Source organism: Terrapene carolina, unplaced genomic scaffold, assembly GCF_002925995.2.
Source record: "Terrapene carolina triunguis isolate 2854851 unplaced genomic scaffold, T_m_triunguis-2.0 Scaffold69, whole genome shotgun sequence".
In the NCBI taxonomy this organism is placed as follows: Eukaryota; Metazoa; Chordata; order Testudines; family Emydidae; genus Terrapene; species Terrapene triunguis.
The window spans coordinates 36,085,241-36,109,956 of record NW_020664420.1 but is presented as its reverse complement, the minus strand read 5'-3'; the positions used below and the strand labels follow the sequence as shown (position 1 = coordinate 36,109,956).

Sequence of the window (24,716 nt, the reverse complement as noted above, 5' to 3'; positions counted from 1 at the left end):
GGATAGAAGCGAAAAAAGGGCAGACAAAAGTGTCCAATCTGAAACTAAAGAAGGATATACATCTTTCTGGTTGTTATTGCATGCATTGGCCTCCATCCTACACTAGTCTCTCCTGCCAAAGCTAGCATCTTGCATTGAACTCATGACGATGCAGGATTTGTTTGGCATGATAATCTAAAGGCCTAAACACATTCACTTTTGACGCAGCGTGCCTTAAAGGACTTTAATAAAGCTCAAGATAACTTACTAGTTTCTGGTGGTTTGCTTGACAGAGATGAGAAGGTGAGATACATGACATAGCAGCTGATAACTCCTGACTGCAACAAACTAGAGTGTGGCTGGCCTTTAGCGGAAAGAAAGGTAAGATATTGAAGCATTTTTATGGGCTTTAATAAACTGAAAAAACAAAAACAAATTCAAATGGTCAAAGTATCTTTCACATGGGAAATATTATTTAATCCTTTCCCTATGCACTTTAGAAAGTTTCCAGACAGATTAGATACGTATTTCCTCTGAAGGACACAAGGAAACATCCCTTTCTCCACTGGCTGCTCCATGGAGGTTAAGATCCCCAAACCAGTAAGAAATAAATACTGTGCTCTGGCCAACTATACCAAGCTCAAAAACAATATTCACACTTGGAATAAGTTACTGGCTTACAATAACAATAGCTTTAATTGCCTATCATCATTTAACTTTGAAATTACTTGAATCACTGATATATCTCCAGTCCCAGTGCATGAAAGATGCCACAAAAAACAAAATTTTTGTTGAAACACAAAGCGTGATGTGAAAGAGAACAAAAATTAGAATGGTTGTGAATTGTTCCAGCCCATGTCTCAAAAACAGATAGATGGCAACTGTATGACGGTGAGAAATGAGCATGAAATCAGAGCTGAATGGGTTTGAATGCTATTCTCTTAACCATGTTATTACAGCAAAGGTAGCATAAATGGCTCCATGCCTAGCGATGGCTATGCATGTGAAACCTCTGCTGTGTCTCCAACCTATCAGGGAATTGTATCAAAGATACCGGCATGCTTATCATAGAAAAAATCACAGAAATATAGGACTGGAAGGGACCTCGATAGGTCATCTAGCCCAATCCCCCATATTGAGGCAGGACTAAGTATTATCTAGACCATGCTGACAGGCGTTTGTCAAACCTGCTCTTAAAAATCCCCAACGATGGATATTCCACAACCTCCCTAGGTAATTTGTTCCATTGCTTAACTACCTGACAGTTAGCAAGTTTTTCCTGATGTCCAACCTAAACCATCCTTGCTGCAATTTAAGCCCCTTCTTGTCCTGTCCTCAGTGGATAAGGACAACAAATTTATAAAAAGGAAACGGATAACCTTTTACAACTTGAAGATTTATGCCCCCCTCTCCCTCAGTCTTCTCTTCTCCAGATTAAACAAACCCAATTATTTTTAAACTTCCCTCTTACGTCAGGTTTTCTAGACCTTTAATCATGTTTGTTGCTCTCCTCTGGACTGTCTCCAATTTGTCCACATCTCTTACAAAGTGTGGTGCCCAGAACAGGGCACAGTACTCCATTTGAGGCCTTATCAGTGCTGAGTAGAATGGAAGCATTACTTCTCATGTCTTGCTTACAATATTCCTGCTAAATGAATGACACTCACTTTTTACAACACTATTACATTGTTGACTCATATTTAGCTTGTGATCCACTACAACTCCTGATCCTTCTCTGAAGTACTCTTTTTTAGGCAGTCACTTCATGATTATTCCTTCCTAAGTACAGTACTTTGCATTTGTCCTTACTGAATTTCATCCTATTTATTTCAGACCATTTGTCCAGTTTGTCAAGGTCATTTTTTGATTTCTAATCCTATCCTCCAAAGCACTTGCAAACTGTCTCACCTTGGTATCATCTGCAAACCTTTACAAGTGTACTCTCTAGTCCATTATCCAAATCATGTATGAAGATATTGTCTAGAACTGGACCCAGATCCCGGAAGGACCCTACTCGATATGCCCTTCCAGCTTGATTGTGAACCATTGATATCTACTCTCTGAGTATGCTTTTTCAACAAGTTGCATACCCACCTTATAGTATGTTCATCTAGGCCAGTGGCTCTCAAACTTTTGTACTGGTGACCCCTTTCACATAGTAATCCTCTGCATGTGACCCCTCTTATAAATTAAAAACACTTTTAAATATATTTAACAGCATTATAAATGCTGGAGGCAAAGCGGGGTTTGGGGTGGAGGCTGACAGCTCATGACCCCCCATGTAATAACCTCGTGATCCCTGAGGGGTCCCAACCCCCAGTTTGAGAACCCCTGATCTAGGCTATATTTCCTTAGTTTGTTTAGGAGGAAATCATGTGAGGCAGTATCAAAAGTCTCTCTAAAGTTGAGATACATCACATCTACTTCTTCCCCTCTATCGACAAGGCTTGTTATTCTGTCAAAGAAGGACACTGGGATGGTTTGACATAATTTGTTCTTGACAAATCTACGTTGACTGTTACTTATTACCTTATCTTCTAGGTGCTTACAAAGTGATTGATTATTTGTTCCATTATTTTTCTGACTGGTCTATAAGACAGTGGGTTGTCTTTATTCCCCTTTTTATAGATAGGTATTATATTTGCCCTTTTCCTGTCCTCTGGGGTCTCTCACTTCCTCCGTGAGTTCTCAAACACAAATCGCTAATGGCTCAGAGATCTCTTCAGCCAGTTCCTTAAGTATTCAAGGACGTATTCCATCAGGCTCTGCTGACTTGAAGATATTTAACTTGTCTTTAAGTAATTCTTAACTTGTTCTTTTCCTATTTTAGCCCCAGATCCTACCCCATTTACACTGATGTTCACTATGTTGTCGAACATATATGTTAGTCATTTGATCACTGATAACCATTTTGGTGAAAACTGAAACAAAAAAGGGCATTGCCACTGATGTGTTTTCTGTTATGGTCTTCCCTGTCTCATTGAATAATGGGCCTATCTGGTCTTTGGTCTTCCTCTTGCTTCTCATGTATTTGTAAAACATTTTCTTGTTACCATTTATGTCCCAAGCTAGTTTAATCTTTTTTTTGGCCTTGGCTTTTCTAAGCTTGTGTTGTTGTTTTTTATATTCGTCCTTTGTAATTTGACCTACTTTTTGTATGACTCTTTGATTTTCAGGACATTGAAGATCTCCTGGTTAAGCCAGGGTGGTCTCCTACATCCTTCCTATCTTTCTTATGCACTGCTCTTGTGCCCTTAATGACTCTTTAGAAAACCGTCACCTCTCCTGAACTTTTTTTTTCCCTTGGACTTGTTTCCCATGGGATCTTACCTACCAATTCTCTGAGTTTGCTACCGTTTGCCTCCTTGAAATCCATTGTCTTTATTCTGCTGTTTTCCTTCCTACCATTCCTTTCAATCATGAACTCTATCATTTCATGATCCTTTTCACCCAAGCTGCCTTCCACCTTCAAGTTTTCAACTACTTCCTCCCTGTTTGTCAGAATCAAATCTAGAATAGCCTCTCCCCATATCACTTTCTCCACCTTCTCTAAGAAAAAGTGGTCTTCAATGTATTCCAATAATTTGTTGGATAATCTGTGCCCTGTAGTAATATCTTCCCAACAGATGCCAGGGTAGTTGAAATCCTCCATCACCAACAAGTTTTGTGTTTTGAATGTTTTTGTTAGTTGTTTAAAAAAAGCCTAATCCACTTACTCTTCCTGGTTAGGTGGTGATCTGTAGTAGACCCTTACCATGACATCACCCTTGTTTTTTACCCTTTTATCCTTACTCTTATGCAGTCTAGATGTGATGTTATGCTTAGTGACACGGAGAAGAGAGGGTATGGTATGGATTTTATGGAGACAGAGTGACATAAAATCTAACTCAAAACAGAGAGAGCGTGCGCGCGCGCAAGAAAGGTATACACACACAGCGTCAGTACCCCTGATGACATCAGCCTTGCTAAGTCTGATAACCAGCAGTAGCTCCAGAGAACTCGCAAGGTGTCCCATAGACGAAAGATTTGATAAGCACACTTACGACTTTGGACACAGGGTGAGATGGCTACCAATGAAATAAGAATGCACAGGCCACCATTTACACCAAGCAGGATCTTGTTGTATGTGCAGCCCTCCGAGCGTGTGTAAAAGACAGCCATCAAAATCACGGCTCCCACAGCAACCGAGTACAAGATGAGAGTGCCCAGAGCTAGTAAGCCATACCACAGTTTATTATGTGTTGTGCCCGCCGTCCTGTTTGTAAGAAAGAAAATATATTTAGCTATAGAAAAAAAAATATTCAAAACACTAGTCTTAACATATACTCCTTATCAAGGTAGCTTATATGACCATCAGAGCTGCACAAAAGTCAGCATGTTGCTTTCTATAGTACTGCACATACATTGTTTCAGCAGTATAGGCCGTGACTCCTGGGTATTTTAAAAATATAGTTGCCTCGCTAGATTCATTTGCGATCACTAGGATCTATAAAACATTCCGTAATGCTAGTGTTGATCATATATCAAGATGTTACACTGACGTTTTAATGCCTGGCTATTTCCATAAATAGCGCCTGCAAGATTCTGAAAACTTGGAACAGCATAGACTGAGCCATCTGCAAATCTTTGACAGACTGTTGTAATCGTGGTTCCTAGCTAATGTAGGGAATTCCTTGGCTGGAGCCAAGGACGAGACCCTTCCAGGTCCCAGCTCATTAGTGAAGTTCTTCCATTACATAAGCCCTGGAAAACCACTGTTAAATACACTGCAGCTATTCTTCTCCACCCAACCATTCTCCCTTCTTTTGGCTCTCTGTATCCTACAAGTTTTACCGAGTCCTGAATTCCCCACTCCCACCCACACCCCAAGAACTGATCTTGGGGGAACAATGTATCAGATAACCTGATTGTACTGGATAATACTGTCTGTGCTAACAGGGCAGAAATGATTTGCAAAATGGTTTACAAAATCTGTAATGCAGATGGTGCCTTTGAGTTAAATGCCACTGCTGGAAGTCTCCTCTCAGACACACTGACAGCACTGGGGTTTTGCTACAGTTAATTATTGGCAGCAGTGGTTATGCTGTGACAAGAGAACATATTTATCCTATCCTAAGGAAAACAGTTATCGGGGAGAAAAGGGAGAGAGCAGAGGGTTTTAAACCTTTCCTACAAGCTAATGGGATAACTGAAAACAAAAGAACAGAGGAAGACAGAGGAATGGATGGGCAGGGAATAGCTAAAGGGAGGGGATTGTGTGTGTAGGATTTAAGAGTTCTAAAATATTAATGGGGCAGGGAAGGAAGGTGCCAAAGCTACACAAATGGGAAATCAAGCCTATACAAAGAGGCTGGGCAAGGGGATTGATCAAGGAAAGTTGTAGAGTTGGATGGAAACAAGTGGCGCACCTCTTATTTAAAAACTGGGCTGAGGTGTGTCTATAAACTTGCATGAAAACAAAACAGGATCCACCAGTTTACATCATTGCTCGAGTGCTGTGGCTATGCTGTATGGATCCACTCCATTCTATCAAAAATGGATTATACCGATACAGAAGAAGTGAAGAGGCTTAAATGATGGGGTCCTTGCAGCAGCACTATTACTATTTATTGGAAAAACAGAACTATTTTAGTCAAATACAAAGCAACAAGAGGTCATAAATAAGAGGGAGAGAAATGGCATCCAAAATGGGGAAGGAGAGCGAGTAAAGAGTAGGAAGAGACTCAGAAGGTTGGGAAGTATACTTCCTTAAGTATAGTTGCCTGCCATCATAAAATAGTGTCTCTGGTATTTTTAAATACTGTGGTTAATTTTCTATTAATAAAAACATGCATTTAAAGAAGGATTGCACTACAATACATTATACAAAATGATTGCTTGCCAGACACATACCAGTTTTTATTCCATTTGTGTGCAAACTCCACAAGCAGGATAAGCTGAATGACTATAAAAAGGAATCCTCCTCCTGCACCTACATAGCGCCAGGCTGCAAAGGGGGGGGAGAGAGAGAGAGGAGGAAAGGAGAGGAAAAGATCAATTTCCAGTTATGTTGAACTTGAGAGCTTAGATAAGACTGAGCTTTGTGGCATTAGGGCAAAAGTCTATGCAGTGAAACCATTACACAGCTCATCAAGACACATCTCAATTAACCTTAACTAGAGACCTTCCTGAAAATGGCAGGGGTCATCTGAAAGACCAGTGCAACTTTACATCCATCCCAGCTGACTGATAGATATGATTCAGTTTATGGCACTCCACACCTTCTAGAATATCCACTACAAGTTCATTAACCTGAAGAATTTTTGTGGAGAAGGTTACTGTATATGAAGAGAAGCTACTGAAATCTTGGTATATGGTGCAAAAAAGTGGTGGCATCAGTTTACAGATGTCCTAAAACCTAAAATTGTTGAGGAATCTGAGGCTGAAAATGACTATCACTAGATTCAAAATTACACAGATTTACCATGTAAAAAATATGGGGAAATATTCATATTTGTAGGAATAAAAGGTGTTCTCAGACAATCCTCTGCATTCACCTATGAATGGTTTAAAATCAAGATTGGATGTGAACACATACAACAAAATAGCCTTTGGGTCACCACAAAAGCCACATGTGAGTAATTCTTTGTGACTTCCTTTCCAGAGTGGTCAATCTGCATCCTGACCAGACACCTGATTTTTGTGCAAAACTAAAGGCTCTAACGCCACGGTTTTCAAACTGCAGGTCACTACTGGGTTGCAGAATGGAAGGGACTGGATCGCAGCAGATCTGGTCAGCACCGCCGACCGGGCTGTTGAAAGTCCCGTCGGTGGTGCTGCCCAGCTAAGGCAGGCTAGTTCCTACCTGTTTTGACACCGCGCTGTGCCCCAGAAGCATGTCTGGCTCCTAGGCGGGGTGTGTGTGTGCGCGCCCCCACACAGCCAGTGGAACCAGCCAAAGGGAGCTGAGGGGGCGGGGGGAGAAGAGTGCCTGAGGGCGAGAGCTGCGCGGAGTCACTTGAGTGCCTCCACTTAGGAGACGGACCTGCTGCTGGCTGCTTCTGGGACACAGTGCGGTCTCCGGTGCCAGGACAGGCAGGAAGCATGCCTTAGCACCCCTGCTATGCCACTGACCAGGAGCCGCCCGAGGTAAGCCCACGCCCCAATCCCAAACCCCCTGCCCTGAGCCCCCCCAAACCCAGAGCCCCCTCCTGCACCCAAAACCCCTCATCCCCAGCCCCACCCCAGAGTCTGAACCCCCAGCTCAGAGCTCTGACCCCCTCCCGCACCCCAACCCACTGCCCCAGCCCAGAGTACCCTCACACACCCCAAACCCCTCATCCCCAGCTCCGTTGGATTGTGGACAACAATTTTCTTCAACTGGGTCACCAGAAAAAAAAAAAAAAAAGTTTGAAAACCACTGCTCTAAAGGAAATGTGTGCAGCTATCTAAAGGCTCATTTGGAGTCATTGTATGTCCTATAGCTTGGAAATGCACATAGTAATACAGGTGTCTAAGGGGAAGGGGGGGGGGTCTTTTCTCACTCAAAATTTGACCCTTAGGCTATTACTATAGACAGTCAGCTATCCGCACTAACAATTTATAACTGGGAAATGTGCTAGTAAAATTTAACTGTGACCCGAGTAGTATTTTGCCACGAAAACTTAAGACTTATAAGAGCCAAACAATATTGGTGTTAGTTTACATTACTCTTGGCAGAGTTATATACATTTGTTTTACTGTAGCATTATGGTTTGTTTGTTAGACTGAAAGTACTCAAGTAATATCATTTGTTTGTCAGTTTTGATAAGCTATTGTATTAGTTTAATGAGCATGTCGTTCTTTTGTAAAAATGTCAGCAAAGCGGAGTACAAAACTATAGGTGTGGAATGGGCTGTGTGTATGTGAGGGGGAGGGGAGAAGAAGACAGGTAAGCTCCTCACCCCTACTCAGTGACTAGGTACCTAGATTTCCAAGTAAGAACCATACCTATCAGAGAAGGTTAAATTGCAGGTAGTATATGCGCACACCACAGAGCTAGTAATAGGGCCATGCAAACCATGCAGTTGCACATGATGCCTCCCCAGCCAAACTGATGGGGCAGGGAGCAGTGGTAATACATATGTATTTTATTTAAATAGAAAGAGGGGAGAGCTACAGAAACGTTCTGGGAAGTGGAGTGAAAAGCAGATGCCTCCTGTTTGGCAGTTCCTTCAATCCCCTCTCCAAACACCCTCCCCTAAGACACACACACACACACACACACACACACACACACACACACACACACACCCCCTCTCTTACTTTGCTTCCTGGAACATGATTTTTCTGTGCAAAACAAAACTAGGACTGGGGGAGAAGAAGTGTTGTTTCCTGTTTAGAATCATCAAAAGATTGTTGTTTATGTCCTGACTCAAGAGTCACTTTTTCTCCACTTACACATGTTCCTCGAGAGAATCAGTACAGTGGAAAGGCTCACTGAGGCGGACCTGGAAGCATGAATGCCTCCAAATAGTAAGTATTCTAGAATTCCATCACTTTCTAATACAGTGGGTGTTTAAAGATTAAGGAACAAGGAATACGTAACCAACTAGTGGCAGGGGCGGCTCTATGTATTTTGCCACCCCAAGCACGGCAGTCAGGCGGCTTTTGGCGGCATTGCCTGCGGGAGGTCTGCCGGTCCCACGCCCTCGGCGTACATGCCGCCGAATTGCTGCCGAAGCCGCGGCTCCTGCGAGCAGCAGCCCAACATGCTGCTACATTTGCCACTGTGGTTCATGGTAGAGCCCTGCGGATATCCACTTTATACCAGTGGATATCCATATCTGTGGATATAAATTTTGTATCCGTGTGAGGCTCTATTTCGGAAAACAAATCCCACTGAATTTCAGTGGGACTTTTGCTCCTAACTCCCTAATGTTTTTTTTTTTTTTTTTAAATCTCCCCCAAAAGCTGACATTTACATAGGATTGAGAAAATATTCTCAAACCACTCTCCCAGAGTTAGTAACAGTAACTGCTACCAATTTATATTCCTAATTAACAAAAATGGCTTCAGACACTGCTATAGAAACAGGATCCACAATAAATAATTGGCAATACAACATCTCAGCAAGAAATCTAATTTTATACTACTAGATGTAAACAATGTGGAAACTAAACAAATTACAAGATCCAGTCTCTCATTACAATCAGTCACTGCTAGTTTTCAAGAGAGAGGATTCCAGTGTGCTTTATGTTTTGTTACACTTGGCTTACTGTACCACCTTACGAACAGAACAAGCTCTCTGTTGCAAGTAATGACTATGACAGAGCGAATTATACAGACAAGGCGGGTGATGTAATATCTTCTATTGGACCAACTTCTGTTAACAGATAAGTATTACCTCACCCACCTCGTCTCTCTAATATCCTGGGACCAACACAGCTATAACACCACAGCATAAAGCTAATTATGTCAGCCAGAAAAACCCCCCAATTTTTGCCTACTCTTAAGTGTCTAATTTTTTCGGCACTTATTATGACTATCTGTAAATCCAAAAGCTTGCAAGGCAGCACAAGTTTGTTTTTCTGTTCACACACGTGCCCTGCACATGTGTATACAACATGTATATATAGTTAAGAATATTTTTAACAAAAACTAAGAAAGAAGTGAAAGTAGTCTTAACACAACTAAGCCAACCCCATTCATTCACTCAGCTACTAGCACTATCATTGCTTACTGTAACAAGGAATACAGAAATAATCTGTCTCTACTGTTAAGATTATAGGCACTCATACAAGTGGAATGGAACATGTAGACACAAAGATAAAATTGTACCATTAAGGAAGGTGTCTTGATCTGGAATGAAGAAAGCTCCTGAGCACATGGCTGCCAAAACTAGAAGCTTAATGAACCAGAACCTGGAAGACAAAACCAAAGTGGAATCATTTATTTATAAAAGAAATTAAAAGTCTTCAACACGAGTGCTGTCTGTTTCATAGGATAGCTGTGCCTTAAGTAGTGGTTACTGCTCTCTGGTACAAAGGAATTACTAACAGTCTGAATACAACTTAGAATTCATTTATACACACTTATGTACCTATGTCAAACAAACTATCAAAATTAACTCAGTGCTTTTGATAACACTATACATAATCAAAAAGAAATGCAGCATGGAAATCTAGCACTACACAGGGAATGTGATTTATTGCTTGATTTTAGAAGAGGGGAAAGTAAGCGAACAAACTAAAACTTACCCATTGTGAATGTATGCTCGGCAGCTTTTGCTGTTGTTAATTTTGATGGTAAGTAAGAAGAAGATAAAGAAGAAAGATGCCATTCCAAAAGAGACCCTATATACCGCAGAGTATCCCACTAGCTTCTCACACGTTTCACCTGCTTTAATACCTTCGCAGATGTGCTTATAAAAAGGAATCTGAAAAACACAATGAGAAACAATTAAACATAACACAAGATTTACCATAATTAAGCAGATTGAACTTATATAGTTTACATGTATACAGCTGACTTAAAAATAGCTAATTGGATGTATTTCACACTTACAAGTTATGGTTCAGGGTCACTGAAACATCAGTCTGGACTGAGGGGTAACCTACATACAACGGGTGAGGTGATACATAGATTATAAAGGATTGGAAGTCTGGAGCCGCAATTGACAACTCCTGTCAAATGCCTACAATCCCCTTCTCCCCACCACTTTTAAAGGAAGATTGGCACCATAACTCTGCTTTAAAAATAAATTGGCAGAAAGGTAGGAAAATTCCATCCCTTTCCCCACTTGTTAAATATTTGCCTTTGAGGCCTTGCCCTGTGTGTGGTTGTTTGTTTTCTCTTTTTCTCATTCTGGCCTCAGAGGCTCACCACGCTAACGTGGAACGGAATACTCTGGAAATGTCTCCTGAAAAAGCAGGTTTTTGTGACTTTTATCCATTTATGTGCAGTGTCTCTGTATGCAGACTAGACCTCACCCCCTCACCCCACAGCTAGAGCAGACCCCAAAGAGAAGGATTTAATAATCGGTGAAACACCATTAATTTAAAGGAAACTAAAGTCTCTCTGTAGCCTCAGAGCCCCCAACCTGAACCAGTGAGACTTAGAGAGCAATACACCATCAGATGAGAGTGGGGATCATTAGTTCACCTTTCTTACATGAACAGAGGCTGACGCACACAGTGTTTTGCTCTAGCAAATGTTCTCTTCAAAGATTTAGAGGAACAAGATGGAAAAAATAAATTCAGCAGCTGCTCAACCTTGGATGATCTCAAGAAAGAGAAATGTGTCTGGGAAGCATACCGAGGTTGTAGACAATACCCTACATAAAGAAACTGTGCAGCTCCAAGAAAGGAAGAATGCTGGTCTCTGCTTGTCCCAGACGACAACTCGAAAAGCAAAACGGAAAGGGTGAGAGAGCAAATGGATAGAAGACTGGATGATTAGATTCAAGCCAGACTACAACTCTTGAAAGATTTTCACCTCCAAACACTTTCAGAACATGGCCAGTATGCCATGCAAGACATGATTACTTGAGCAAGCAGAACATTAGTAAACAAAAATGAATGACAGGAGCGTACAAGTGAGGGGTCGGTGAACTTGCTTTCTTTGGAGAGTCACAGCAGTCAATCCACATGCCAAATCAACCAAATATGTCCAAAGCCTGAATATTTAAAAAAAAAAAAAAAAAAAAAAGTAGTTCTGCAACAGGAAGTTAATGTATCATAGGACTATGGCAATGCAGAATTGAGGACAATAAGGAGTTTTTGAGGTGTATTAGGAACAAAAATAATCTTAATAGCAAAATTTGCAGATGATACAAAACTACTCAAGATAGTAAAGTCCCAGGCAGACTGCGAAAAGCTACAAAAGGATCTCACAAAACTGGGTGACTGGGCAACAAAATGGCAGATGAAATTTACTGTTGATAAATGCAAAGTAATGCACATTGGAAAACATAATCCTAACTATACATACACAATGATGGGGTATAAATTAGCTGTTACCACTCAAGAAAGAGATCTTGGAGTCATTGTGGATAGTTCTCTGAAATCATCCACCCAATGTGCAGCGGCAGTCAAAAAAACAAACAGAAATGTTGGGAATCATCAAGAAAGGGATAGATAATAAGACAGAAAATATCATATTGCCTCTATATAAATCCATGGTACGCCCACACCTTGAATACTACGTGTAGATGTGGTCACCCCATCTCAAAAAAGATCTGTTGGAATTGGAAAAGGTTCAGAAAAGGGCAACAAAAATGATTAGGGGTATTAGAATGGCTTCCGTATGAGGAGAGATTAATAAGACTGGGACTTTTCAGCTTAGAAAAGAGGCAGCTAAAGGGGGATATGATAGAGGTCTATAAAATCATGAGTGGTATAGAGAAAGTAAATAAGGAAGCGTTATTTACTCCTTCTCATAATACAAGAACAAGGGGCCACCAAATTAAATTAATAGGTAGCAGGTTTAAAACAAACACAAGAAAGTATTTTTTCCACGCAAAACACTGTCAACTTCTAGAACTCCTGGCCAGAGGGTGTTGTGAAGGCCAATACTATAACAGGGTTCAAAAGGGAGCTAGATAAGATTCATGGAAGATAGCCATTGATGGACCTATTAGTCAGGGTGGGCAGGAATGGTGTCCCTAGCCTCTGTTTGCCAGAAGCTGGGATTGGGTGACAGGGCATGGATCACTTGATAACTTGTCTGTTCATTCCCTTTGGGGCACCTGCCATTGGCCACTGTCAGAGGACAGGATACTGGGCTTGATAGACCTTTGGTCTGACCCAGTATGGCTGTTCTTATGGTCCATTACTAGACAGATATGGTAGAATCATCAACAGTAACGCAGAAAAGGCACAAGTGTTCAATAAATATTTCTGTTCTGTGTTTGGGAAAAAGCAGAGTAATAAAATCATATCATATCATATGATGAAATCATTCCACTCCAACTCAAGAGGATGTTAAAGAGCAGCTACTAAAATCAGACATTTTAAAATCAGCAAGTCCAGATAATTTGCATCTGAGAGTTTTTAAAGAGCTGGCTAAGGAGCTCCATGGAAAATTAATGTTCATTTTCAATAAGTCTTGGAACACTGGGGAAGTTACAGAGAACTGGAAGAAAGCTAAATTTGTGAGAGTATCTCAAAAGGGTAAATGCAATGACCTGGGTAACTACAGGCCAATCAGCTGGACACCAATTTCAGGCATAATGATGCAAAAGCTGATACATGAGTCAAAGAATTAAAGGAGAGCAATATACAGTAACTCCTCACTTAACATTGTAGTTATGTTCCTGAAAAATGCGACTTTAAGCGAAACGATGTTAAGCGAATCTAATTTCCCCGTAAGAATTAATGTAAATGAGTGGGTTAGGTTCCAGGGAAATTTTTTTTCACCAGACAAAAGATTATTACATACATATATACATATAAAAAAAAACCACACACAAACACACACACACTAAGTTTTAAACAAACAATTTAATACTGGTACATATTGATGATGCTTGTGAAGCTTGGTTGAGGTGGAGGAGTCAGAGGGTGGGATATTTCCCTTACTGCTAAATGATGAACTAGCAATTGGCTCAGCCCTCAAGGGTTAACTCTCTCACTCTACAAGGCAGCAGGGATGGAGGGAGATATGCGCATTTCCCCTTTAAGTACACTGCCTTGTTAATTAGATCAGCTTGCTGAGACCACAGCTGCTGCAAGCTCCCTCCATCCTGAGCCCTGGTGTGTCCCCCCTGCTCTATGGAAGATGGGGTAAGCGGGGTGCAGGGGGAGGGGGACACCCTGACATTAGCTCCCCTCTTCCTTCCCTCCCCACCCCCCCATAGCAAGCAGGAGTCTCGGGGAGCAGCTCCAAGGGAGAGGGCAGGAGCAGCACATGGCAGTGGGGGGGAGGAACAGCTGCAATTGCTAGCCTGCTGGGAGGCTGCTGCACAGGGAACTTAGGGGAGTGGGGAGCTGATGGGGGGCTGCCGGTCCACCCTGGTTCCAAGCCCCCACCAGCTAGCTGTAATGGTGGGGGGTCTACTGCAAGCAGTAGACAAAGCAGGTGTCTGCCAAACGACTTTAGAAGGGAGCATTATACAACTTTAAACGAGCACGTTCCCTAATTGATCAGCAACGTAACAAAACAACGTTAACTGGGACAACTTTAAGTGAGGAGTTACTGTAATTAATACTTAACAAGAGTTTATAAAAAGTAGATCTTGTCAAACTAACTTTTTGTTTAAAATTAGATTACAAAGTTTGGTCAATAAAGGTAGTATTGTTGATGTAATAGACTTCTCTAGGGCATTTGACTTGGTACCGTATAACATTTTGATTAAAAAACCAGAATGATACCCAAAAACGATCATCAACATAGCACACATTAAATGGATTAAAAACTGGCTAACTGAAAAGTCTCAAAATGTAATTGTAAATGGGGAATCATTACTGAGCAGCTGTGTTTCTAGCAGGGTCCCACAGGTATCAGTTCTTGGCCCTACGCTATTTAACTTTTTTATCAATGTCCTGGAAGAAAACATAAAACCATCACTGACAAAATCTGCAATTACACAAAAATTGGGGGAGCAATAAATAACGAAGAGTACAGGTCACTGAAACAGAGCTGATCTGGATTGCTTGGTAAGCTGGGCACAAGCAAACAATGTGTTCTTTAATATGGCCAAATGTAAAGTCATACACTCAAGAACCAAGAAAGTAGGCTCCTCTTACAGGATGGAGGACTATCTCGAGAAGTAGTAATTCTGCAAAGGACTTGGGAGTCATGATGACAGAAGCCCCCTTGAGAACTGTCAACTGATGTGCTAAGATTATTTCTGCCCCTGCTTTCCCTGCCAGCTCGGGACTCCAGCACCCTGTCTTGTTGAGCCAGACATGTCAGTCTGCTCCAACACAGACCCAGGGTCTGAACCACATCCCTTAACAGCTGCAGGCTTAAACTGAAAGCAGCTTACAGAAGTGTTCCTGTCTTTAACACTCAGATGCCCAACTCCCAGTGGGGTCCAAACCCCAAATAAATCCATTTTACCCCATATAAAGCTTATGCAGGGTAAACTCATAAATTGTTCGCCCTCTATCACTGATAAGAGAGGTATGCACAGCTGTTTGCCTCCCTCAGGTATTAATACATACTCTGGGTTAATTAATAAGTTAAAAGTGATTTTATTAAATACAGAAAGTAGGATTTAAGTGGATCCAAGTAACAGCAGACAGAACAAAGTAAATTACCAATAAAATAAAAACACGCAAATCTAAGCCTAATACAGTAATAAAACTGAATACAGATAAAATCTCACCCTCAGAGATATTTCAACAAGTTTCTTTCACAGACTGGATGCCTTCCTAGTCTGGGCACAATCCTTTCCCCTGGTACAACCCTTGTTCCAGCTCAGGTGGTAGCTAGGGGATTTCTCATGATAGCTCCCCTTTTATTCTTTTCCACCCACTTATATAACTTTTGCATAAGACAGGAATCCTTTGTCCCGCTCTGTGTTCCCACCCCTCCTTCTAAATGGAAAAGCACCAGGTTAAAGATGAATTCCAGTTCAGGTGACATGATCACATGTCACTGTAAGACTTCATTACCCACTTGTAAGTCTTCCTATGTGTGTGTGTGCTGACAAGTAAAACACAGCCATCTACAGTCAATTGCCCTGGTTAATGGGAGCCATCAAGATTCCAAACCACCATTAAATGGCCCACACTTTGCATAATTACAATAGGCCCTCAGAGTTATATTTCATATTTCTAGTTTCAGATACAAGAATGATACAGTCATACAAATAGGATGAACCCATTCAGTAGATTATAAACTTTGTAATGATACCTTACAAGAGACCTTTTGCATGAAGCATAGTTTAGTTACATTATATTCACACTCATCAGCATACTTTCATAAAATCATACAGAGTGCAACGTCACAGGAGTCATGGTGGACATCAATTAACATGTACTCCTGTGTGATACTATAGCCAAAAGAGCTAATGGCATCTTTGGATATATAAACAGGGGAATCATGAGTAGGATTAAAGAGATTATTTTACCTCTGTATTTGCACTGGTGCGACCGCTAGCGGAATACACCTCTACCCCGATATAACGCTGTCCTCGGGAGCCAAAAAAAATCTTACCGCATTATAGGTGAAACTGTTATATTGAACTTGCTTTGATCTACTGGAGTGTGCAGCCCGCCTGGAGCGCTGCTTTACCGCATTATATCTGAATTCGTGTTATATTGGGTCGCGTTATATCGGGGTAGAGGTGTACTGTGTCCCGTTCTGGTGTCCACAGCTCAAGAAGGATGTTCAAAGAAAAGCCATGCGAATAATCAAAGAACTGGAAAATAAGTCTTATAGTGAGACTCAAGGAGCTCAACCTCTTTCGCTTAACGAAGAGAAGGTTAAGGGATGACGTGATCACTCCATAAGTACCTAAATTTGAAATAGAGGGCTTTTCAACCTAGCAAACAAAGGTATAACAAGAAGATGCAATGGTAGGAAGATGAAGTTACACAAATTCAGATTGTAATTAAGGTGCAAATTTGTAACAGTGAGGTTAATTAGCTGCTGGAACAACTTCGTAAGGATTATGGGGGATTCGCTATCATTAGAGATTTTAAAAATCAAGACTGAACTAAGGAATGTCTTCTAGAAAAACATCCAAACAGAATTATTCAGGGAAGAGTCTATGGCCTGTGTTAGACAGGAGGTCAGACCAGATGATCACAGTTGTCACTTCTGACTTTATAATCTATGAAAGCCATTCTCATCTGGATGAGTGTGGAACACTTGGTAATTCATTATTTCAGAGAGGAATAACTCTTAATGCAGTACTTGGAAGTAGCAGAAAGTGATTGAAAGGTGTTGAAGGATATTTCTGGCACGAGTAGACAAGCAGCAGCAGGCAGGTCTACAAGGGGAGGCACTTAGCCCCCACCCTATTGCCAGGTGGGGTGGGGTCTTGGGGGAAGGGGTGGAGTGGGGCAGGCTGGGGCTGGGTCACTCGCTGCTGCCAGTGCCAGGCCCCCCCTGGACCCTGCATCCCCCTGAAGCATGGGGGGGCCCCCAAAGCATGTTGCCCAGGGCACTTGCCCTGGTCTGTACTATGGACGGGACGGCTCTGAAAATATAAGCCCAAACATTGGTAGAGCCGGACCCACGTTCCTGAATATTGGTGGAGCATGGGCACCACAGGCCCATATAACTCACTGCCTATGTCTTCAAGTCCTTAAGACTTATCTCAGACACTATGCCCACACAGCACTACCAGCTAGACAGGTGATGAACTGAGATCTGCTTATTGTACCATAACTTGATCGCTTTTACTGCCACTATGGTTTTTACTGCAAGCTTATACAGTGCCCAGAACAATGGAGCCCCGATTGGTGTCCATACATGCTACTGCGATACAAACGCTAATAAAATAGGCAATGCTGAGATTTGTTTCTCTAGGCAGAATGCAAAGTAGTGAGAGTTCCCCATCGTGCATGGGGTAGACAAACATTCTTATTAAAATGAAAGTTTTAAAACTATATTTGAACATTTTTTCTGAAAACGTCAGATAGTTTAGTTTCGCAAACATAAGTTTGCACTCTCACTTGTAGCTGTCCCCTCCCAAGACAAGCGTCTTAGATATCATTGAGTTAACAGATAAGCTGCTAAGGCAGATGATATAGAATCGCTTCAGACTTGGCAAATTTACAGCAAAAAAGTAGAAGCTAGGTTGGCACAACCTTCAAATGGCATCATCAAATCAGTAAAATTTCAAAGGTGAGTTAGAAAGGGTAATATTCGCTCCACATGAAAGGGGATGTTCCCAATATTAACAGGAGTATTTGATCTCCAAATTGATAGAGCAGGCACAAAGATATACAGACCAATAAAATACTGGACTAGGTTTTAAAATTCATGAGCAAAGCTCTCTATTTTTAACAGATGGTCAGTCTATACAAATATTGGAGAATTATAGTTTGCTTATGGCCTGGCTTCCAAGGTTGCTGAGCACTCAGAAATCCCATTGAAACCACCTCTAAATATCAGCCCATAATTAATGTCTGTTTCCCAATCTGGATAGAGAATTTGAAGGTGCACCCTGCTGAGGCTGGGCTGAATTAACATCCCAGAACGTGATTACTAAACTAGAGATCAGATAAAGAAAGCCTAGTTTCAGACACTTCTTTAAATTAAGAGTATTTGATGGCTTTGAATAGCAGTTATCTTTCCACTTCACACTAACAACTCTTTGTGCCATTTCTTCCTACTTCTGAGACTTCAAGGCAAAACAGGCAGAGAAATTGGCATTACTGAAAATCATAATGTTGATGGCTGCTTAGAGACCCTGAAACAGTTTACTGTTTTGATTAGAATGCTTGCTTTGTTAGAGACACAAATTGTATTAAAGCCATACTAATGAAAGAAATGGATTTAATGAATTTTTGACATAAACATGTAAATTGTCTTCAAAAATTTCAATTTCTTGGATTATATTCAACTTCTCTCCATTCAAGCGTCCCACAAATGAAAAATCTAGTTCCTGTCAAGCAATTCAATATTAAGATGGTACATGAACTCTGGCATACTAAAGTGTCTTAAAAAAGCCAGAGGCCAAAGAGGAACAATATGCCTGTATTAGTCAGCCATACAGACTACAGGCAAGCAGAACAGAATCAATCTAGTATTTTAAATAGCTGATTAAACTGGGAAGCAGCTTTAACCATGTGTTCCATGGCACACTTTCTTTGGGAAAAGAGTGCAGTGAAACAGCCAATGCAACACTGGCTGAAGACCCCTTCTGAACTTCTAAGACCACCTTACTCACAAACAGAAAGGCAGGCTTGATGCTTATTCCCTGGAGAAAGTAACTAGGTTCCTGTCCTATGTTACTAAATTATTGAAAATTCAATCCACTCCCTATTTAAGTAGCAGAATCAGATTTTTGTTCTGTAACAGAAACAAAGTTTAGCTCTTATGCATTAATATGTTGTGCTGTCAGGAGCTATGGCAATTTGGGGAATCTATGTACAACTTACGAATTCTGGTTGATTTTATGAACTTGCTGCATCACTGAATGCCATAGGCCATGTCTATGCTACAGGAACGATAGCAGCAAAGCTACAGTGCTGCTATAGTTCCTTCAGCATAGACATGGCCTATGGCACTTCCTTCAGCAACGTTAGCTAGGTTGACGGAAGATTCGTCTGTCGACCTAGCTGTATCTACACTTGGGCTTAGGTCAACATAGCTACATAACTCAGGGGTGGATTTTTCACACCCCTGAGTGACATATCTATGTTGACATAAATTTTACACCAGGTCTCAGCGTATGTGGATTTCACCTTGTGCTGTCAGAGCTGAGTCAGGTATCTCCCAGCCCATTGAAACCGGAACGCCTTGTGATAACGGGTTGGAGAAAACTGATTCTCCTAGCTTCAGCAAATTTCTCTGCAAGGGGGCAACAATATGTTTATTTTGCATATCACCTTGTTATAGTGATCATTCATTTGAAAAACACTTACTATACAAACCAAATAGTATTTGTACTATAATTAGTCATATTACATATACAGAAAACTAAAATAATCAGATTCCAAAATAAATGGAAAATCAATTAAAATAACCAAACAATACATTAAAATATTTTAAATAAAGTAATTAAATTGAATCCTTTATCTATGGTTTGTTAGTTTCAAAATAATTAAATTCAGATTCCACATTTCTTTTCATATTTAATTTAGTTTCACATTTCTTTATGTGCTTTGTTATATTGCCATGTGGCCCTTTTTGCTGTTTTTATAACTTCTTTTGGTGGCTCAAACTTGAAACATGGCTCAGGATTTACCAGTCCCACTTGGATAAGAGGACAGTGTCCTGTCTAGTCTGAATGGTGTCTTATCTTTTTGAAGAAAGACTGAACACACTCTCTTCTCCTGTATTTGAGTGGGGTAAAATTCAGACAAGCCTGGCAACCTGGGTTAATGGGAACTTTAGAAGACCACATTTAAAAAAAGAAGTCTTGCCTGTTACCAGGACAATCAAGGACCATGAATTTGTCCTGTGTGGTTTAAATTTTGAACTGTATTTTGCAGACCCTGCAAACTTTCAATCAAATCCTGCCCTTTAGGCTCAGGGGACTTCCCAGCCCTTCTTGGGCCTGGACAAGGAGGAAGGGAAAATAGCCTATCCAGTTTCTCTCTCCTTGGCACAGGAGGCCCACAGCAACCCTTGTTGGTAACTCTGCTTGTTACAACTGGGGTTTCAAACAGGCTCGCCTGCAGTTGGCTCCTTTTCACCTTACTCCCTGGCCAGAAGAGCTCAGCTGGCAGCAACCTTCCAACTGCTGGTATCTGGCTCTGTTCTGAGTGAAGAGGCAGTATATGGACAGCCCTCTTTCCCAGAGCTGGTTCTGGTTGGATGGGAGAGAGGGAATCTTGCCCCAACCTCTCTACAAGATCGCAGGTCTTTAGAGGATTGGAAGGAGAGGTTTTCTCCAAATGCAGATTATTCCCGGTGACCGCTTCCTTTATCTGCCTCTCTCTACATTGAAACCTCCCAAAAAAATCTTAAAAGGCCATGTCACGTGACCAAGGATGGGCACAACTACCTTACACACAACTACCCTTAAGTGGCCAAACCATACCGCCACAAGAACTTTTGCCAAGTTTGTGTGTGTTATGTGCCTCAGCTATCACGTGTCCCTGAAGTAGTAAACTGTAAACCAGAGTACCCACAAGACTGTAGCTCTGGAAAAAGGAACCAGCACTTGTTACAGCTAGTTACAGTGCCCAGGCAGACAGACTGTCAGATCTCCGCTCTCACAAAGGGGTACTAGACGGAAGAGCTGCACCCCAAGAGCGTGCCCAGGAATACAAAGTCAGAGGCAGTGCTAGGGCTCTGCTCTGACCCAGGAAGCTTAAAAGCACAGGCCCAGCATATAGGCCCAAAAAGCAGCCTGCAAAGTGTCCAGCAGGGGAGCTTGACCAGGGCTATGACAGAAGCTTGTTGCAGCTTGTGGTAGCTATCCCACTGCGCAACTGGCCACAGGGTGCTTTGGGAAGGGTTTGCAATGCCTCATGGGGCAGGCACAGCATCACATGATGCAGGTTTCCCCAATCCCATTGTTCCATGGGCATCCTACCACATTGCCAGCTGCCTTTCAACTGAAGGGGTTGGGTTGGGTTGGGGGGGGGGGGGGGCTCTGTGCACAGCACTCTCTCCCCACACACATGCTTCTATGTTCAATAGCACCAGCATTCCTCCACATTAATGGTTTGCTTTGTGTCCAGGAGCAGATCAGCACAGCAAACAAGGGCTGTCAGAAATGGTGTTTTGAAAGGAGAGGGGCGCATGTCTCCAGGACAGCAGAGTTCAAAACAACGAGCAGAGTGGTCATTTGAGGCAGTATGGAACAGCTTCAGAGGCCAATTACAGCGCAGAAAGCAATCAAGCGTCTACACTGGCAAAAGAGCACTGGAGCCTCTGCGCAAATAGCATTACGACTCTTGTCGAGTTTTTTTTTTTTTTTGCAGCGCTGGAACTGAGGAGTTTCTGCACACAAAGTGGCTTGGCAGTGTGTATACGTCTGCAGTTTGAGCACAAAAAGCTGCTTTACTGCACAGAAACTTGCCAGTGTAAACAAGCCCTAAAACACAAAACTTCAAGGATTATTCTTCCCTTTTTAATTTTCTCTGCTGCTAAACCCACTACCGCACTTAGATGCAACATTAAGCAGTACCCGCAAGAGGCTCATAATAGGAATGTTTAAGGGAATAGAGAGAGCTTCTCCTCAAAGACTGGAATCTGTTCTGTTTCCTCTTACAATATTCATTTTCACAATCTGACAAATAGCAAAGGGCAAAACATTTGTGTGAAGACCAGAGTGAGGAAATCATGGTGAGACTCCTCCCACCCTTGAGAAGAGAATGTCCACCAAGTGTTAGCTGGCTTTAAGATCGGTCTGCTGTTCTATCATATCCCACAAGTGATCCAAATGAAGCCTGTATAGTGTTTACTGAAATAGTTTCCACATAACTAAACAGGAAGAAGACCACTCCTCATTAGATCTTTGCTCCCTTATGAAACCAAACTGGAGGGCAGACAGAGGCATTGGCAGAACAGCACTTTTTTTTTTTTAAAGGGGGAGGGGAGGGAGATGACTGGAACTGTGCTTCAAGAATGACCCATTGTAAGGATATACCTAGAGAAATATTTGGTATGGGGCTATGCCCTTCCAGTTCTGCCATCTATACATGAGGGTGCATTAAAAGAGAGCCCCATCATTCCCTTTAGAAATAATTTACTAAAAAACCCTGTTACTTACGTGCGCTTTCATTTCAGTAGCTACTGTTCTTGACATCATGATACAGCAGATGAGCGTTACCAGTATGAAGTAAAGTGCATACATGAAGCGGGTGCTCGTAGATTGCTTTATCTTGGGGCAGCATTTGCAGCACAGGGAGCAAGCAGCAGTACCACAGCAACAGGCCAACTAGAAAGGCAGAAACAGACAATGTTATTCATTCCGACAGCATCATCTCATTTTAACTGACTAATTTCGCTGGGGCTGCTGGTAGACTTCCTAAACATTCCAGAAATAGACAGTAATCAGAGGGGGATGTATTATCCTAGGTGCGATGGCCTGCTTCATTGCCAGTGAAGGGTAAAACTAAGACAAGCGCTAATAATTCCACAACTGAGAGTAAGAACAAAATGTACTTCTGCCATCCTAAAAAGGTTTTCTGCATTCTTAGGCAGCTCCTGGTACTGGCACCATCCTCCCACTTGATCCAGCAGTACAAATTCACTCCAATGACAACGCCCTACCTCCCAAAACACATGCACTCCCCCCACTGATAGTGGAAATAAGTCAAAGGACCTGCACTAAAAGGGCACCAACTCTATGGCAACTGTAATAAAAACAGAGACAAGATGGCTTAATTTGTGATCTGAACTGAAGATAAATTTTACCTTACAAAGACTGTGTATAACCGTACTGATTGAATGAGAAATTGGAGTCAGTGTTTAAATCATTTTATCAAAGGCATACTGCACTCTTCATTGACGTTAACTTGTTAAAGGTGCTCTCTCTCTTTATTCAGATGTTATTTGAGTACTTTCCTTTTTGCTATAAAAATATTCAGAACCTTTTATAATGGTATTTGAGTGAATTAGGAAAGTTTTGACCAGCAGGCAATCATTTATTCTCTGTGCTCAAAGCAAAACTTAACGTTTCATTACAGCTAATGTTAAAAAAAATTGTATAGTACACAGATTAAGAAAAGAGCGTCTGTACATCTGGGTATAGTGCTTAGAATCTAAGCCTTAGATTATCCACAAAGTTTGTTTTTAAAGTCATAAGATATATATAGTGCATAATCAGCAATAACCCAAATTTAGGTGAAGAACATTATGGCTGCAAAAGGAAGCACTCAAATCAGCAAATGCCAAAGTTAAAGTTGCTCAGACAGACATGGCCATGCCGCATTGTGTGCGTGCATTTTAACAGTTTAAAGAATCACATACTACCTTTCACCAGGACCATGCCTCATTCAGTGGGCAAGATAGAGAGTGCCTAGTGAAAGACGTATTAATTCAATATTTCTTTTTATCCTATTATTCGGTTTGTGGCCACATGCCTTATACTATCCCATCCAATCCAACATTTGCACTGAATGATCAAGGACTTCTGCAGACTCCTGCCTCATTCACTATTTAACTTTTTCAATGAATGAAACAGAGGTACTCAAAACAATTTCTTTCACTACACACACTGCTTCGTTCACCATCTGACCCACACAGTGAATGAGACAGAGGTCTCATATTGTATATGCACAAGGGGGTCAAATTAAAATTGCACGGATAGCCCTAACTTTGGCACTTCATGACTTAAATGTGAAGCCATTCTGTTCATTAGAAGTGCCCCATACATATGCATTTCTGAAGTGGAAGACAAACTACTGCAGTTTTGATTATTTTTAATAGGCTAAGTTAACATCTACAAATCAACTATAGGCCAGACAAATAATTCAACCAAGCTGTAGCAAGTTACTCATTCAGCAGACAGAAACCCAGATACCTCAGAATTTACCAAAAAAGGGATAAAGTATCAGAGGGATAGCCGTGTTAGTCTGTATCCAAAAAAAATGAGGAGTCCGGTGGCACCTTAAAGGCTAACAGATTTATTTGGGCATAAGCTTTCGTGGATAAAAACCCACTTCATCAGATGCAAGGTGCTATCCACATATACAAGAAATCAGTCCCTGCCCCAGGAGAGTAAGATGCTGACACCAATATGTTGACCACAGAAGTTTCGCAGATTTATATCTTGGAAGCCAGATTTCAAGTTCAGCACTAATTTGAACCCCTAACAAAGAATGAAAATTTTAACAAAATGATCAATGCAATCTAAACTATGTACTCACTATCATGATATCGAGTATGTTCCATTCACCTCACTTCCTGGTTCCTATTACTATAGGGCAAGGGTTCTCAAACTGTGGGTCGGGACCCCAAAGAGGGTCACGACTCCATTTTAATGGGGTCGCCAGGGCTGGTGTTAGACTTGCTGGGGTCCAGGGCTGAAGCCCAAGGGCTCCAGCCCTGGGCAGTGGGGCTCAGGTTACTGGCCCCGTGCCTGGGGCTGACGTCCTTGGTCATTGGCCCCCACCCACGCAGGGTGGTGGGGCTCAAGCTTTGGCTGTGTCCCCACCATGTCTGGGGTGGCAGGGCTTGGGTGGGCTCAGGCTTCAGTC

At 41.7% G+C, this 24,716-nt stretch overlaps 1 protein-coding gene across 1 annotated transcript in view; it reads right to left on the bottom strand.

Annotated features, from left to right (window-relative positions):
• SERINC5 (serine incorporator 5) overlaps positions 1–24,392 on the bottom strand; it is a 42,944-nt gene extending 18,552 nt beyond the window's left edge. Inside the window, exons 1-7 of the mRNA XM_029910917.1 lie at positions 24,387–24,392; positions 22,286–22,453; positions 10,197–10,375; positions 9,778–9,860; positions 5,872–5,965; positions 4,023–4,234; positions 248–343 (exon numbers count right to left, since the gene is read on the bottom strand). Of these exons, the coding sequence (XP_029766777.1) occupies positions 248–343; positions 4,023–4,234; positions 5,872–5,965; positions 9,778–9,860; positions 10,197–10,375; positions 22,286–22,453; positions 24,387–24,392 (838 nt within the window). The remainder of the gene's footprint in view (positions 1–247; positions 344–4,022; positions 4,235–5,871; positions 5,966–9,777; positions 9,861–10,196; positions 10,376–22,285; positions 22,454–24,386) is intronic.
• Between the last annotated feature and the right edge of the window lie 324 nt (positions 24,393–24,716).